The 15609-nt window shown below is 38.9% G+C and overlaps 1 protein-coding gene across 3 annotated transcripts; it reads right to left on the bottom strand.

The window, feature by feature from the left end:
* Positions 1–4417: 4417 nt before the first annotated feature.
* ajm1 (apical junction component 1 homolog) lies at positions 4418–14994 on the bottom strand. 3 transcript variants are annotated; one of them, XM_046839938.1, is made up of 3 exons: positions 14801–14994; positions 11325–11435; positions 4418–9650 (listed from the first exon to the last, which is right to left on the bottom strand). In XM_046839938.1, the coding sequence occupies exon 3, from the start codon at positions 9600–9602 to the stop codon at positions 6372–6374; it is 3231 nt and encodes a 1076-aa protein (XP_046695894.1). In that variant the 5' UTR covers positions 9603–9650; positions 11325–11435; positions 14801–14994; the 3' UTR covers positions 4418–6371. The 3 variants fall into 3 exon arrangements, with proteins under 3 accessions (XP_046695894.1, XP_046695892.1, XP_046695893.1); XM_046839936.1 differs by having other exon boundaries at positions 11376–11435; XM_046839937.1 differs by lacking the exon at positions 11325–11435.
* Between the last annotated feature and the right edge of the window lie 615 nt (positions 14995–15609).

Raw genomic sequence — 15609 nt, 5'->3', positions numbered from 1 at the left:
TTTTAGACAAGCTACTCAAAAAAGTACAAATGTACCAATTTGTTTTGTTCTTTTTCATGCAACAGTATCTTTATTTCATCTTATAGCTTTTGCAACGTTTTATGTACTTTTCGAAAAGGATTTTCTAATATTCTTTTTTTTCTCTATATATAGCAATTATGCAAATGAGTGTGGCTTTGCATCAATTTAGAATGTGTGGGGTTTATTAATGTTCATATATGGTAAAATCCTCACAGTTTTATACCAGTTCAGACTTCCACACAATGGTAACATTTTAATCTCACAGATGTCAATGACACAGTGTTTAAATAGCTTGGAGCAGCAAAATGTCATAATAAAGTCCAGCTCTCAATAAATATTCCCTGGCAACCGAAAACTTTCACACACATATGATATTTAAAACACACATATTTCAATGTATCAGGATAAAAATAAATGTAAAACACACAAATGTACTAATTTAATTTTAGTTGGACCACTTAACTCAGCATGCCAATGATAATCATTATTGTTTCAAGATATTTTAAAGTCTAGTTATTGATTACAAGGGCATCATGTTCACAACATGCAATAAAGTCATTTCGCAGTGTCTGAAACAGAAGCATAGGAACACACTATTTAAAGCACAATTATTGGTTTAACCAATGTGATTTTTTTTTTTTTTCACTTTAATTGTTTTCAAGTCTAAAATGGCTCAATATTTTTTATAAAACAATTTTTTAAAAAGAACCATTGTCACCATTGGTAGAGAACATTTTTAGCTTCTAAAAACTGTCTCTACGCATTTTTTTTATTTTCTTTTTTGTTGCATTTTTTAAGTTCCAAGTACATCGCTATCCAATGTCAAGTGCAAAGGTTCAGTAGGACTGGAAAACACCAAATCTATTTATTTACACTATATGGCCAAAAGTACATCACTTACATAACACCCCTTATAATAATGAAGTTCAGGTGATTTAACCACACCTGGTTGCTAACAGGTGCATAAAATGAAATCTCCATAGACAAACACTGGCAGTAGAATGGCAGTTTTCAACTAAAGATCTCAGTAACTTCAAATGTGGCCATGTCATGGGGATCCCTATTATCCAAGAAGAGGTTTGAAGTAGGCCTCCTAGTTCCACTAAAGGGTAATGTACATTTACACCACTTGGCAGATGCCCTTATCCAGCACAACTTACATATATTTTTATTCATACGTCTTGAACAAGTTGAAGGATAAGGCCTTTGCTTAAGGCTCGAGCAATGACAGCTAAGTAGTGCTATATCTCCGAAGGCAATCAGAAGCCTAACATCAAAACTACTTGTTAATGTGGGTAAGTAGCAGTAATTAGCATGTTTTCAACATTGTGGCAGGAGTTTGGGGAATGCCCTTTTCAGTTCAGCATGATAATGATCATGTGAACAAAGTAAAGTAAAAAAAAATCTGATTTCGAACTGAAATGTTGATTTCCAGTCTTGTCCACAATCAGTATCTGACCACATGAATGCATTTTTGACTGAATGGGCACAATGTCCCATAGAACCACTACCAAGAAAATCTTCTAGGAAATCTCCCAGAAAGGTATAGCCTGTTATACTCCCAAGACGAGACCAGCTGCATTTCATGTTCATAGATTCAGAAAAGGATTTTCTAAGAGGCATATAAAGGTATGATATCTGGGTGTCTAACCCAGCCATTAGGGAGGCACAAGCCAGTGCATTCTTAGTGCCGGTCCCAAGCCCGGGTAAATGGGGAGGGTTGCGTTAGGAAGGGCATCCAGCGTAAAACACGTGCCAAATCAAATATGCGGATCACAAATGAGAATTTCATACCGGATCGGTCGAGGCCCGGGTTAACAACGACCGCCACAGGTATCGTTAGCCGACAGGGTACCGGTGGAAATTGGGCTACTGTTGGCCGAAGGAGGAGAAGGAGAGGAGGAAGACGTCTACAGAGACGGCAGGGAAAGGAGCAGTGTAGGAGAGTGGAGGTTCGGGTTGGTACTTTAAATGTTGGTACTATGACGGGTAAAGGGAGAGGTAGCTGATATGATGGAGAGGAGAAAGGTAGATATGTTGTGTGTTCAGGAGACCAAGTGGAAAGGGAGTAAGGCCAGGAACATTGGAGGTGGGTTTAAACTGTTTTATCATGGTGTGGATGGAAGAGAAATGGTGTAGGGGTGATTCTGAAGGAAGAGTACAGTAAGAGTGTAGTGGAGGTGAAGAGAGTTTCTGATAGGGTGATGATCGTGAAGGTGGAAGTTGAAGGGATGATGATAAATGTCATCAGTGCCTATGCTCCACAAGTTGGCTGTGAGATGGAGGAGAAGGAAAGATTCTGGAGTGAATTAGATGAAGTGGTAGATGGTGTACCTAGGAAAGAACGGTTAGTGATTGGGGCGGACTTTAATGGGCATGTGGGTGAAGGGAACAGAGGTGATGAGGAGGTGATGGGTAGGTATGGTTTTAAGGAGAGGAATGTGGAAGGGCAGATGGTGGTAGATTTTGCTAAAAGGATGGAAATGGCAGTGGTGAACACTTATTTTAAAAGAAGGAGGATCATAGGGTGGCGTATAAGAGTGGAGGAAGGTGCACACAGGTGGACTATGTGCTATGCAGGAGATGCAACCTGAAGGAGATTGGCGACTGTAAGGTGTTGGCAGGGGACAGTGTAGCTAGACAGCATAGGATGGTGGTCTGTGGGATGGTTTTGGAGGCGAGGATGAAGAGGAGGAGAGTGAGGACTGAAAGAAGAATAAGATGGTGGAAACTGAAGGAGGAAGAGTGTAGTGTGAGGTTCAGGGAAGAGGTCAGAGAGAGGCTCAGTGGTGTTAAGGAGGTGTTGGATGATTGGGCAACTACTGCAGGAGTGATGAGGAGGCAGCTAGAAAAGTACTTGGTGTGACATCTGGAAATAGAAAGGAAGACAAGGAGACGTGGTGGTGGAATGAGGAAGTGCAGGAGGCATAAGGAGAAAGAGGTTGGCAAAACAGAAGTGGGATAGACAGAGTGATGAGAAAAGTAGGCAGGAGTACAAGGAGATGCGGCAGCAGGTTAAGAGGATGTGGCGAAAGCCAAGGAAAAGGCATATGAGGAGCTGTATGAGAGGTTGGACACTAAGGAAGGAGAAAAGGATTTGTACCGATTGGCCAGGCAGAGGGACCGAGCTGGAAAGGATGTACTGCAAGTTAGAGCAGTAAAGGATGGAGAGGAAATGTGTTGACTAGTGAGGAGAGTGTGTTGAGAAGGTGGAGGAGTATTTTGAGCAGCTGATGAATGAGGAAAATCAGAGAGAGAAGGTTGGATGATGTGGAGATGGTGAAGCAGGATGTAGATAAGATTAGTAAGGAGGAAGTGAGAGCAGCGATTAAGAGGATGAAGAGTGGAAAGTCGGTTGGACCAGATGACATACCGGTGGAAGCGTGGAGATGTTTAGGAGAGATGGCAGTGGGGTTTTGACCAGATTGTTTAACAGGATTTTGGAAGGTGAGAAGATGCCTGAGGAATGGAGAAAGAGTGTGCTGGTACCGATCTTTAAGCATAAAGGAGATGTGCAGACCTGCAGTAACTACAGGGGTATTAAGTTGATCAGTCACACCATGAAGTTATGGGAAAGAGTAGTGGAAGCCAGGCTGAGAGAAGAGGTGACCATCTGTGAGCAACAGTATGGTTTCATGCCGAGGAAGAGCACCACAGATGCCATATTTGCTTTGAGAATGTTGATGGAGAAGTATAGAGAAGGACAGAAGGAATTGCATTGTGTATTTGTGGATTTAGAGAAGGCGTCGACAGGGTGCCAAGAGAGGAGTTGTGGTACTGTATGAGGAAGTCAGGTGTGTCGGAGAAGTATGTAAGGGTGGTGCAGGACATGTATGAGGACAGTGTGACGGCAGTGAAGTGTGCAGTAGGTACGACAGACTGGTTTAGAGTGAAGGTTGGACTGCATCAAGGATCGGCCCTGAGCCCTTTCCTGTTTGCAGTGGTGATGGACAGGTTGACGGACGAGGTCAGACAGGAGTCTCCCTGGACTATGATGTTTGCGGATGATATTGTGATTTGTTGTGAGAGTAGGGAGCAGGTTGAGAAGAGCCTGGAGAGGTGGAGATATGCACTGGAGAAGGGAATGAAACTCAGTAGGAGTAAGACAGAGTACATGTGTGTGAATGAGAGGGAGGGCAGTGGAGTGGTGCGGTTGCAGGAGAAGAGCTTCAGAAGGTGGAGGAATTCAGGTACCTGGGTTCAACAGTATCTTTATTTCATCTTATAGCTTTTGCAACGTTTTATGTACTTTTCGAAAAGGATTTTCTAATATTCTTTTTTTTCTCTATATATAGCAATTATGCAAATGAGTGTGGCTTTGCATCAATTTAGAATGTGTGGGGTTTATTAATGTTCATATATGGTAAAATCCTCACAGTTTTATACCAGTTCAGACTTCCACACAATGGTAACATTTTAATCTCACAGATGTCAATGACACAGTGTTTAAATAGCTTGGAGCAGCAAAATGTCATAATAAAGTCCAGCTCTCAATAAATATTCCCTGGCAACCGAAAACTTTCACACACATATGATATTTAAAACACACATATTTCAATGTATCAGGATAAAAATAAATGTAAAACACACAAATGTACTAATTTAATTTTAGTTGGACCACTTAACTCAGCATGCCAATGATAATCATTATTGTTTCAAGATATTTTAAAGTCTAGTTATTGATTACAAGGGCATCATGTTCACAACATGCAATAAAGTCATTTCGCAGTGTCTGAAACAGAAGCATAGGAACACACTATTTAAAGCACAATTATTGGTTTAACCAATGTGATTTTTTTTTTTTTTCACTTTAATTGTTTTCAAGTCTAAAATGGCTCAATATTTTTTATAAAACAATTTTTTAAAAAGAACCATTGTCACCATTGGTAGAGAACATTTTTAGCTTCTAAAAACTGTCTCTACGCATTTTTTTTATTTTCTTTTTTGTTGCATTTTTTAAGTTCCAAGTACATCGCTATCCAATGTCAAGTGCAAAGGTTCAGTAGGACTGGAAAACACCAAATCTATTTATTTACACTATATGGCCAAAAGTACATCACTTACATAACACCCCTTATAATAATGAAGTTCAGGTGATTTAACCACACCTGGTTGCTAACAGGTGCATAAAATGAAATCTCCATAGACAAACACTGGCAGTAGAATGGCAGTTTTCAACTAAAGATCTCAGTAACTTCAAATGTGGCCATGTCATGGGGATCCCTATTATCCAAGAAGAGGTTTGAAGTAGGCCTCCTAGTTCCACTAAAGGGTAATGTACATTTACACCACTTGGCAGATGCCCTTATCCAGCACAACTTACATATATTTTTATTCATACGCCTTGAACAAGTTGAAGGATAAGGCCTTTGCTTAAGGCTCGAGCAATGACAGCTAAGTAGTGCTATATCTCCGAAGGCAATCAGAAGCCTAACATCAAAACTACTGCTACCACTTGTTAATGTGGGTAAGTAGCAGTAATTAGCATGTTTTCAACATTGTGGCAGGAGTTTGGGGAATGCCCTTTTCAGTTCAGCATGATAATGATCATGTGAACAAAGTAAAGTAAAAAAAAATCTGATTTCGAACTGAAATGTTGATTTCCAGTCTTGTCCACAATCAGTATCTGACCACATGAATGCATTTTTGACTGAATGGGCACAATGTCCCATAGAACCACTACCAAGAAAATCTTCTAGGAAATCTCCCAGAAAGGTATAGCCTGTTATACTCCCAAGACGAGACCAGCTGCATTTCATGTTCATAGATTCAGAAAAGGATTTTCTAAGAGGCATATAAAGGTATGATATCTGGGTGTCTCCATACTTTTGGCCATATAGTTTGTCTGCCTTTTTGTCTCTCTGTTAATTTATTTATCTATCTATAAAGTTATCTATCTAAAGAAGTATTTGATTTTACCACATTGTATTATTTTAATTTGTTTTGGTGGGACTGATTAAACATTGTTAACATTATTTTTCTTTAATTGTACCCAATGACTCAAATAATCATTATATACTAACTGTCCTATGATCAACGCAAGAATCTGAATGAGAATGAATGATTTAGTGACTCTCTGCTGGTACCACGGATTGGTAAGCTGTCATTAACCATTCCGAAAATACTTTTCTAAACCATTATAGCAAAATTTCTATAAATAATTTCTGTTTTCCTCTTTTAACAATATAATACTATGTAATAGATCCATTAATGCATGTTTTTAAATAACAAAATACATATAAACAGTTATAATATACTTGATATATGTATTTTCATCTGTAGTACATAACTATAACAATAAGTAAATAAATAAATATATGTCATTTTATATACCTAAAAGCTGTATATGTTTAAATAATATCATCTAAAAGATGAGGGGTGGCAACCCAATCCAAAGTCCGTGGCTCAGAGGCTGCCATTATCATGCACATGAACTGTTTTCCAGTTCTTTTGTCAATAGGATAAATACTGGTAGGAGTAAACCTTCTGTTGTTCTCCACAAACTCACAGAGTTTCTGATACACATGGGGGTACTCATGGCGGAGGAACACCCCCCGAATTCTTAGCTCCCGTTGAATGTTGATGAAACAAATCTCTCTTGCTTTTCTCCCCTCTTCACCTTCCTTGTCAATGTCAGCTGTACCTGGTGGTGGAGTGAGAATCAAAGTCTCCATTTCACGTTCTTTCCCTTGGACATTTCTTTCTGGGCTGTAAGAAGCTAAAGCAACCTTGGCATACTTCCTAACTGTTGGGGCTTTAACCCTTGGTGGTGATCTCTCAGGCACTTGTTCGCCAACAGCAATGGATACGTTCAAGAGAAAACATTCATTGGGGTCGTATTCCTTACCTGCTTCCTGCAGCTCCTTGCAATAATCTCCAAGGTTATCCATGTAACTATCTAGTTCACGTATAGACAGATATGTTGGTGACATCAGGAGGCTTTCTAGGCCATACTGAAGAAAGTTTGTTGACGATCCTGGGTTTGGAAAGCTCAAAAACAGTACACCTCTTCCTCGGGACAGGTATCCCACTTTGGCTATACGTGAGAAAGCTTTGTGGACCTCTGCAGTTTCTCTGCAATATTTAATTATGTGGCGACATACACTGTTAATCCTGCCATACAAACAGCTCTCCTTGTGAATAACCCAGTCCTCCCTGCGGCAGTTGCGAGAGCAATAGTATGTGTAACAGCTGTGACACGATTTAAAGTAAAGGCAAGCATTAAACAATGTCTCTGTCCGACGGCACTTATTGTTAGAACACATCATTGTTTCATCCTCATCTGGACTCTGGTCAGGGGAGCACTCCTCATTAGTTTGCAGACCATCGCATCTCCCCTCAGTGTCTCTAATGGTGTGAGGATCTATTGTTATGGAGGTTGATGGTTTGTCAAGGGATATGCTACTCTCATATGCTGCCTTTGAATTCCTTCTTCCTGATGTTACTGCCTCTTTATCAATAAGACTTTTGAGTTGATCCATCAAGTCTTCATTGGCCTGTATACTAGTGGGTGGTTTATAATCAATAACCAGGTCAGCTAAAAGCTTGTCAAGTTGTTCTAAACTTTGTTGGAGCGAGGTACTATGATATGGTTTTTCTTTAGTTGGAACGGACCTTGTCTCATGGTAAGAGGCGTCTTCAGCTGGAGCTCTTTTTGAATCAAGCACATCCCAACTGGCTGAGCGTGCCTCTGCCTTATAGCCTTTGCCAGGTTTGATATCATTATCTGTGATAGTGATTTCAGGAGTGACATACCACTGTTTGCTTGAGGTTCCTTTAGTATCAACCGGACTTTTGTCAATCAAAGAATTATCAGATAAAGATAAAGCCGCATAACGTCTAGGTGAACTTGAAAGATTAACAACCACAGGTTTTGGTCTGTCATTTACTGACAAAGTTTGTTTCCTTTGACATAAAAGATTCTCATCACTTTTCCCATGAGACACTGGTTGTTCCCGTGCTACATGAGTTTCAAGGATATTGTCCCAAGATCTTGAGTGAGACCGTGGGTCACTGACTGTTCTTGTTGGCTCCATACACAAGTTACTGTACCAAGGGGTAAGTATGGGCTCTTGTCTAACTTTTGCTAATGTAGCTTGAGGTGTGTATGAAGGATAGGGAGTGGAATAGCCAGACACATCTGAGCCATACAAATCATGTGATTTTGGCTGAACCATGTGTGCATGACGCCTGTCTTCTGTGTAGTATACTTGAGCAGGAATGTAAGTTTCTATTGGAGGTACATAGGGATCACCTACATAGAAAATCCTGGGAGGAACTGTTTGAACTTGATGTGTCCTAGGGTCATCCCCAATTAAGGTTCTTGCAGGGGGTGTCTGTATTATGTACTGTGCTGGCTCAGTATGATAAAGATCTCCTTCTGTGAAATATGGCCTGTCAGGTATGGTATGAACCACATGAGTTTTTTTATCCTGGAAATAATGAACTTTAGGAGAGTAGGCTTGGCTTGGAATGGTAAAATATTCATCCTGATAGTAAGTTCTTTTGGGGGGTGAAGATTCATACTTCCCCAAGTTGTCTGCGTTGGAAAATCTTGTTGGCACATTGGGGGTAGACTTAGCTCTTCTCTCCCTTCCATAGTGTCTTATCTCCCATTGAGAAGGTATCCTTTGTGATGGGGTATTTAATGGCAGCATGTAACTGGTTGGCATACTTTGAGAATACTGGTAGGCAGGTGTATAGTCACCTTTGAAATATTCAGTGGGAGTGGGCGTTCTTGAGGTGGAGACATGGGGGGGTACTGAAAGACTCTGACTGGCACTACTGGTATACCTCTGCGATTGCATGTCTACCCTTGAAATGGATGACTTTTGACTATGCTGCTGCAAAGCTGCTTCATCAGGCTTAATGTCAACTCTACATCTTACATGAGGACTAGTGGCAAGTTTAACAGGCCTTCCCTCATCCAAACTTTCATGCATATAAATAGGGGATTGGCTGATGGCATCAGTCCTCTGGGGTTGCAATTTGATGGGATGCACCTCATTAACGAGAGTACAAGCTGGCCCATAAAATGAATCTTTGCCTGATACTTCTGGTCTCCACTGAGAATGTTTTGGAGACCTTTGAAAATCCTGATTTCTTCTGACCACAGGAGGGGAGCCATCTGTTATTAATGGAACGAAGTTGGTCTGGACTCTTGAAGCACTTCTTGATCTTGTTCTTCTCCTAAGTGCAACTTCACCAGCAATTTCAGCAGTCACAATTTGAGGGGTTACTTGCATGTTATAAAGATCTGGTGATGAAAAACGGTGCATTCTGTGCCTTTTCTGTTGTGCTAAAACATTCCAAGCAACATCTGGGTTGGCTACATATCTGTCAGCCCTTGTAAATGGGTACTCCATTTCGATTGTGTTATATCTGGGCTTGTGTATAGATGCAGTATCAAACATATGAGTGGATTCTATTTGATTGTTCCAGGGCTCTTGAGGTGCACTGATGTATGTGGAATTACATTGTTTACAGGAAGAGTTGAGCTTGATTTGAACAGAGATATAATTCAGTTTAGCATTTTGATACACAGCAGATTCCAGTATGTTGGGTAGATCTGTGAGTGTCATCTTAGTCAATTAGTTTTCCACATCAAATCATTTTCAGGTGAATATACCCTGCAAAATGAGAAAGAAAACAAGACCTATTTTATGCTTTAATAAAAAAGGGCATATAATAATAATACTACAACTACAAATTCACCTTAAACATTGTTATGATTTGATTATGTTATTATTTTCTTAAGGGGTCAAAGCTGAAATCTGGTTTGTGTATTAAACAAACGTTGACTTGATTATACTTATACCTTCTGAAAAAGAGATGGCTGACTACTCCCCAAAGTTAGTACATAGATTTTTTTTTTTTTACCAAGCCTTCACATAACATATTACATAACATATCACATAACATTAACATGTAACTGTTTGAGTAAATGTATCCTTGATTACCGGAGTATTTTGTCACTAATATTATGCTAGGATATATGAAAAGTTCTGGCATGAACCTTTTCCTGGAAATCTGTGGAATATTTAGTACAGACACTAGGAAACATTCTCCTGGTTTGATAGGCAAATGGTACTGCCCTAGACCGCCATTAATTCATTCATTGAACCCCAACCTTGTATAGTGGCAAAATCTCTGGTCAAATCTTATCCAGCCGTCAATCATAACTGCTTTGCCGCTATGTCGTTTTCTAACCTCAGCCACAGAGATGGTCTGCCACATTTTGACCACATGGGATACCATAGCACCAGGCTGGAAACACACCAGCAACCATAACAACCTGGTATACCATAGCAACCGCCTGGGATAACATAGCAACTGCCAGCTAACTACTCTCACAGTTTGAATATACTGAAATGAAACCAATGGCACATTGTTTTGTCTGGTAGTAAATTATATGCTGGTATATAGTTTTTGACGTATAGCTCCATTTTAAATACCAAAATACCCCTCAACGAAAATAAATATTTAAAAAAGTATTTTATGAAGGTTGTGCAAACCATACCAAAGGTGATATAAACATCAAAACTCGAACATTAGGTTCTACTTCGTCTCTCTGCTTACACAAGTGGAATGAGTCTGGGACTTAACTGCTACATTGGAAAATGATGCCGACAGTCTGAGCGTAGGCTATGAAAAAGACAAACCAAGATTGAAATATTCGTCTATTTAATGTGGGGTTTTTTTTTGCAGTCATAAAGCACATGACTATATAACTATCACCAAAAGAAATTAACAGTCCACTGAAATGCATTAAAAATTTAATACTTTTTTAATGAACAATTATGTTCATTAAAATTATGTTCATATTATATAAAACACAATGGTGGCTGATTATTTTTCCTTGATAGTTAAAAGTATTGAGTGAATGAATTTCTCATCATTACAAGTAGTAATCTATATTAATGCAACCAGACAACATAATTTGAAGCATCAGGATACTGTACATTAAAGAAATCTCTCAACACAATATGATTTTTGTGCTGCAGAACACTACTTCAAATGACTCATTTCTGAGAACTGTGCTGAAGAAGTTTGTAAAGAAAAGCTTATGTATATATAGTTTGCTTTCTCTTCTTTATTGGCAGCTGAAAAGGGTACTGCACCTTGTGTCATATACCAGACCATGATGTTCCAATACAACTGAAAAAAAAATGACCTTATGGAAAATTGTTCACTACCAGTGAAATCACCAGTTATTAAACTTTAATTATTACTCAACTTCACTGACATATGATGCAATTAAGTGCCTGAAAAAAAGTGTATTTCCCTCAAATGCAGCAATATACCTGCCACCACATACTGTATTCCTGCCACCTCTCTTGTTACAGCTCACCTACCGACAAAGCCACTCAGTTGATGATGCCATCGCTGTTACTCTTCACACTACACTGACTCATCTGTAAAAGAGAGAAAAAAACCTATGTCAGGATGTTATTCATTGACCATAGCTCAGCTATGCTCTCTATAGAAGCTGAATGGTTTAGGCTGCTTTAATTCCATCTGCAATTGGATACTGGAGTTTTTGACCAACAGACCAAACACAGTATGGACTGACAACAAAAACATTATTCATCCTGACTCTGAGCAGAGGAACTCCACAGGGGTGGTGTTTCACTCGTTTCTCTATTGCTATGTCAAACATAACAGCAATTAGGGACATGTATTTATTTAAAATGTATATCCTGAATCTATGCAATGCTGTTGAAAAGCTGCTTTGTGAGAATGTCAGTTGTAAAATGCTTGATATAAATAAAAGTAACTAAACTGAGCTCACTGTAAACAGTGCACATACTCTCCAAAAATCCAAATCAACAGTTCACACAAGAAATCAGCGAGAAGCTTCTCTGCACTTTCCTGGTCCATGAACACCAGGGAATTTGTACCCACCCGATGCCGAACAAGGGCTCAGCCCATTATTTTGGATGTCTTGCACCCAGCTCATGATCTGTTCTCCTATCTCCTCAGTAAACGCCTCCACATATCAAGGCAAACACGGCTCACCTCAAAAACAGCTTTTTCCTGTAGACCATTTAAAACAGTTGATAAGAACTAATGACTAAATATCTCCATGCCAACACTTCACCACATACATACTTACATACTTACATAATGTATGTCGATACCATATTTAATATTAGATCTCTAATTCACCTACACTCTTCTGGCACGTATACTTAAATATAGATATTTAATACTTTTATATTTTGGTGTATTTTAGGGTCATATGTTGTGTTTATTGTGATTTGAATGTGTATATGGAATATCCTTATAAGTGCAATATCTTCCACAGTGTCACATTTTGACAACACACACTGATCAGCCAGAACATTAAAACTACCAGTCTAAAATAATTCCCCTTTGCACTGACAAAAAAGTTCTGACCCATTGAGGCTGGATTCAGCAAGACCTCTGATGGTATGTACTGGTATCAGTTTTGTTTGTCAAACAAATCTAACAGATGCGTGATCAAATTTAGGTCCAGTTCTGGTGCTCACTTTCTTACCATTGTGGACACTTTAAGTAGTAGACAGGTGCAGCATGGGCACCTGCAGGAATCTTGGCTCACCCCTTTTTACAATGTTGTATGTCTTCAGTTCAATGAGGTTTGAAGGAATTTGTTCGTGCACAGCTGTCTTAAGGTCCTGCCACAGCATTTCATTTGGATTATGATCTGAAGTTTGACTGGACCATTACAACAGCTTCATTCTGTTCTGTTCCAGCTATTGTGTTGTAGATTTGCTGGTGTACTTAGAATCATTGTCCTGTTGCATGACCCAATTTTTGCCAAGCTTTAACTGCTGAACAGATGGCCTCACATTTGACTCCAGAATATTTGGTATACAAAGGGGTTCATGGCCAACACAAGGACTGCAAAGTGCCCAGGTCCTGTGGCTGCAAAAACAAGTCCAAATTCTCACCCTTTCACCACCGTGCTTGACAGTTGGTATGAGGTATTTGTGATAATATGCTGTGTACGCTCTGTAATATGTTTTTTTTGTTTTTTTTGCAATTCCTCTTTGGGTGAATTTGCACGGATGTCCACTCCTAGGAAGATTGGCCATTTCTACACAATTTAAAGCTAATCATTTTACTTGTAAACATTATTCACAAGTAGAATAATGAGCTTTAAATTGTATGGAAATGGCCTTAAAACCCAGAAATTTAAGGAATTTAAGGGTTTTAAGGCCCTTAAAAGCAACATTTGCTTCTCTAAGATCATTGCTGATGTCTTTCATTCTTTAAATTTCGATAACACACCTGAAGGCTCCGGAACAGCAAACTGCTAAAACTTTAATAGAGCTGGTCATTTAATAATGACATTTAATAAGGAACACCTGGCTTACACTTAGTCTCTTAAATCCTATAGAAGCAGCAAGGGTGTGCTTAGTCTTTTTTTACACATGGTTTCTCCATTTCAGCTTGTTTTTGTACAAATAACGGCACTGTGTAGTATGTTGTGTTGTTATATTTACCTACTTCTAACAACTAAAAAGAACCAGATGATTTTTCTTATCTTTATATAGATACATACAACCATAGTATTCAAAGAGGGCGTACTTTTATTTTTATATATACTTTTATATACCCTAATTGTTAAATACATTTGAAAGAAATAACAATAACAATATATAGTGCTGCAGTTGCTTACTTAAACACAGACCTATTAGCAAACTAATTAAAAGCTATGTTTAATTTAAATAAAAAAATTAATTTAAATTTTATTTATCACATACATATACATACAGAGTCTGACATATAGTAAAATGCTTTGTACGACTGTAGAACTTGTGAATTTATCTTGTAATTCAAACATATTTTAATCTGGTCATGAAATATGAATTGTCTGAACAATTGAGGAACAGGATAAAATGTGACCCATGACTGTTTTTTTTTTTTTTTTTTTTAACGCATATCCATGTAATACCCAATGCACCATATGATCGCATTAAAATAACAGTTTTATGTTATACAGGATTTTGACCTGTACATGTATATAGATCATTACTAGTGTAGCAAGTAAAGCACTGCACCATTCATAATCTTACAGCAAATTTGATGTGTCTGGTTTCTCTGTGTAACACTTACACATGCATGTCACCCCACCTTCACAGCCTGGGTCATCATCTCATCTGTGATCAGTTCTCTACCAATTATAGGAGTTTTTTTTTGTATTGCTCGTGGTTGAACCTCTGCACAGGAAATGAAGCATCTGCGCAGGAAATTACGCCTGGTCCTGCAGTTCCACTGCCCTTCTGCTTCAACACATCAGTCATTTCCATGCTTTATCTAGGTTGAACTGGGTAAGTTAAAAAGGAGAGACCAGGCGTGTGAAACACTGCTACAGCATTCTGCGCCATGTGACACGTGACCAATTGCATCACGCATCATTTGCACTAATAAGATGAGCGCACCTCGGGCAAACCTCAGGGAAATGTCGTAATTGAAAAATACATAGAGTCGATGAAGTGTTATTACTACTAAACAGCTCTGTGATGAAACAGGTGATGATAGAAAATTTAGCACATGACTGATACTTCTCACGCCCAAGAAAGCAACATGCACATAAACATGTCCCGGTAGGTTTTGATTTATAGATATCTAATATTTAACCTGCTAAACTGATTTTAAGAAAATGCACCTGGGCATGGTAGAGGACACGATGGAAGACCTGCCATGAACTAAACTCGCAACTAAAATCTCGATTCCTCCGTCATTTGCGAAAGATGAAGCGAGTGCCAGCGCATCACACCGATGATCTTACCGGCGTAATCCAACCGCCATAAGCATCAGGACCAGGATCCACTTCCCGCAAGCAGCACAATGACTCATAAATCCTGGAAGATGTATTTCAGGGAAAGGAAAAAAGTATCGGTCCATCATGTCGTTTTTTAGGCCTAGGATGCTGTGCACTGCACCCGTCGCGCTACTACTGCCTCTCCTCTCAGTGGGATTGGGTTGCCAGTAGTGATGTGTCGGTAGCGAACGAGTCGACTCTTTTTTTTGACTCTTTTTGGTTTGTAATGAGTCTAGAGTCAAATTCTCTTATTTGAAGAGACTTAAAATATATAAAATAGAAAAAAAGCATATACAAATGTATAAAAGATATAAAAGAGACCATATAAAAAAGATGTGAATACAAATTCAGGTGTAAATTATCTGTGTAAATCTGCTTTAAAACAATGTTCATTGTCAAAAGTGCTATACAAATAAAAATTAATTGAATTGAATTGAATATACTGTATGTTCATGTATAAAACTCAGTTGGCAGGCCGTGCATTTCACACCTAGGCCTTCAGTAGTGTCCATCTCTTAATACCATCACACTGCAAGAATGAATGGCATTACTTAAGCAAGAAACCTAATAAACCCAAATAAAAGTCCCCTTTCACAGCTGCACCGCTGCGTAAATAATCTTAATATTAACCTCATAAAAAGAGACAGTTCATGAAAAAGCTTACCAAGTGTTTTGGCCTACCTTTCCAGCTTTTCTTGAAAATCCCATCTTGTAAATTTCCTGGTAATGTATCTGCAACCAAATCAATTTCTTCTCCTCTGTCAGGCATTGTGGAA

This window comes from Silurus meridionalis, chromosome 25 (assembly GCF_014805685.1).
Source record: "Silurus meridionalis isolate SWU-2019-XX chromosome 25, ASM1480568v1, whole genome shotgun sequence".
Classification (NCBI taxonomy): domain Eukaryota; kingdom Metazoa; phylum Chordata; class Actinopteri; order Siluriformes; family Siluridae; genus Silurus; species Silurus meridionalis.
The sequence above is the reverse complement of the archived record's forward strand: the minus strand, read 5'-3'. Positions and strand labels throughout refer to the sequence as shown.

Excerpts from the sequence above, each read along its gene's own strand:
- ajm1 (XM_046839938.1), bottom strand. The coding sequence starts at position 9,602 with ATGACACTCACAGATCTACCCAACATACTGGAATCTGCTGTGTATCAA.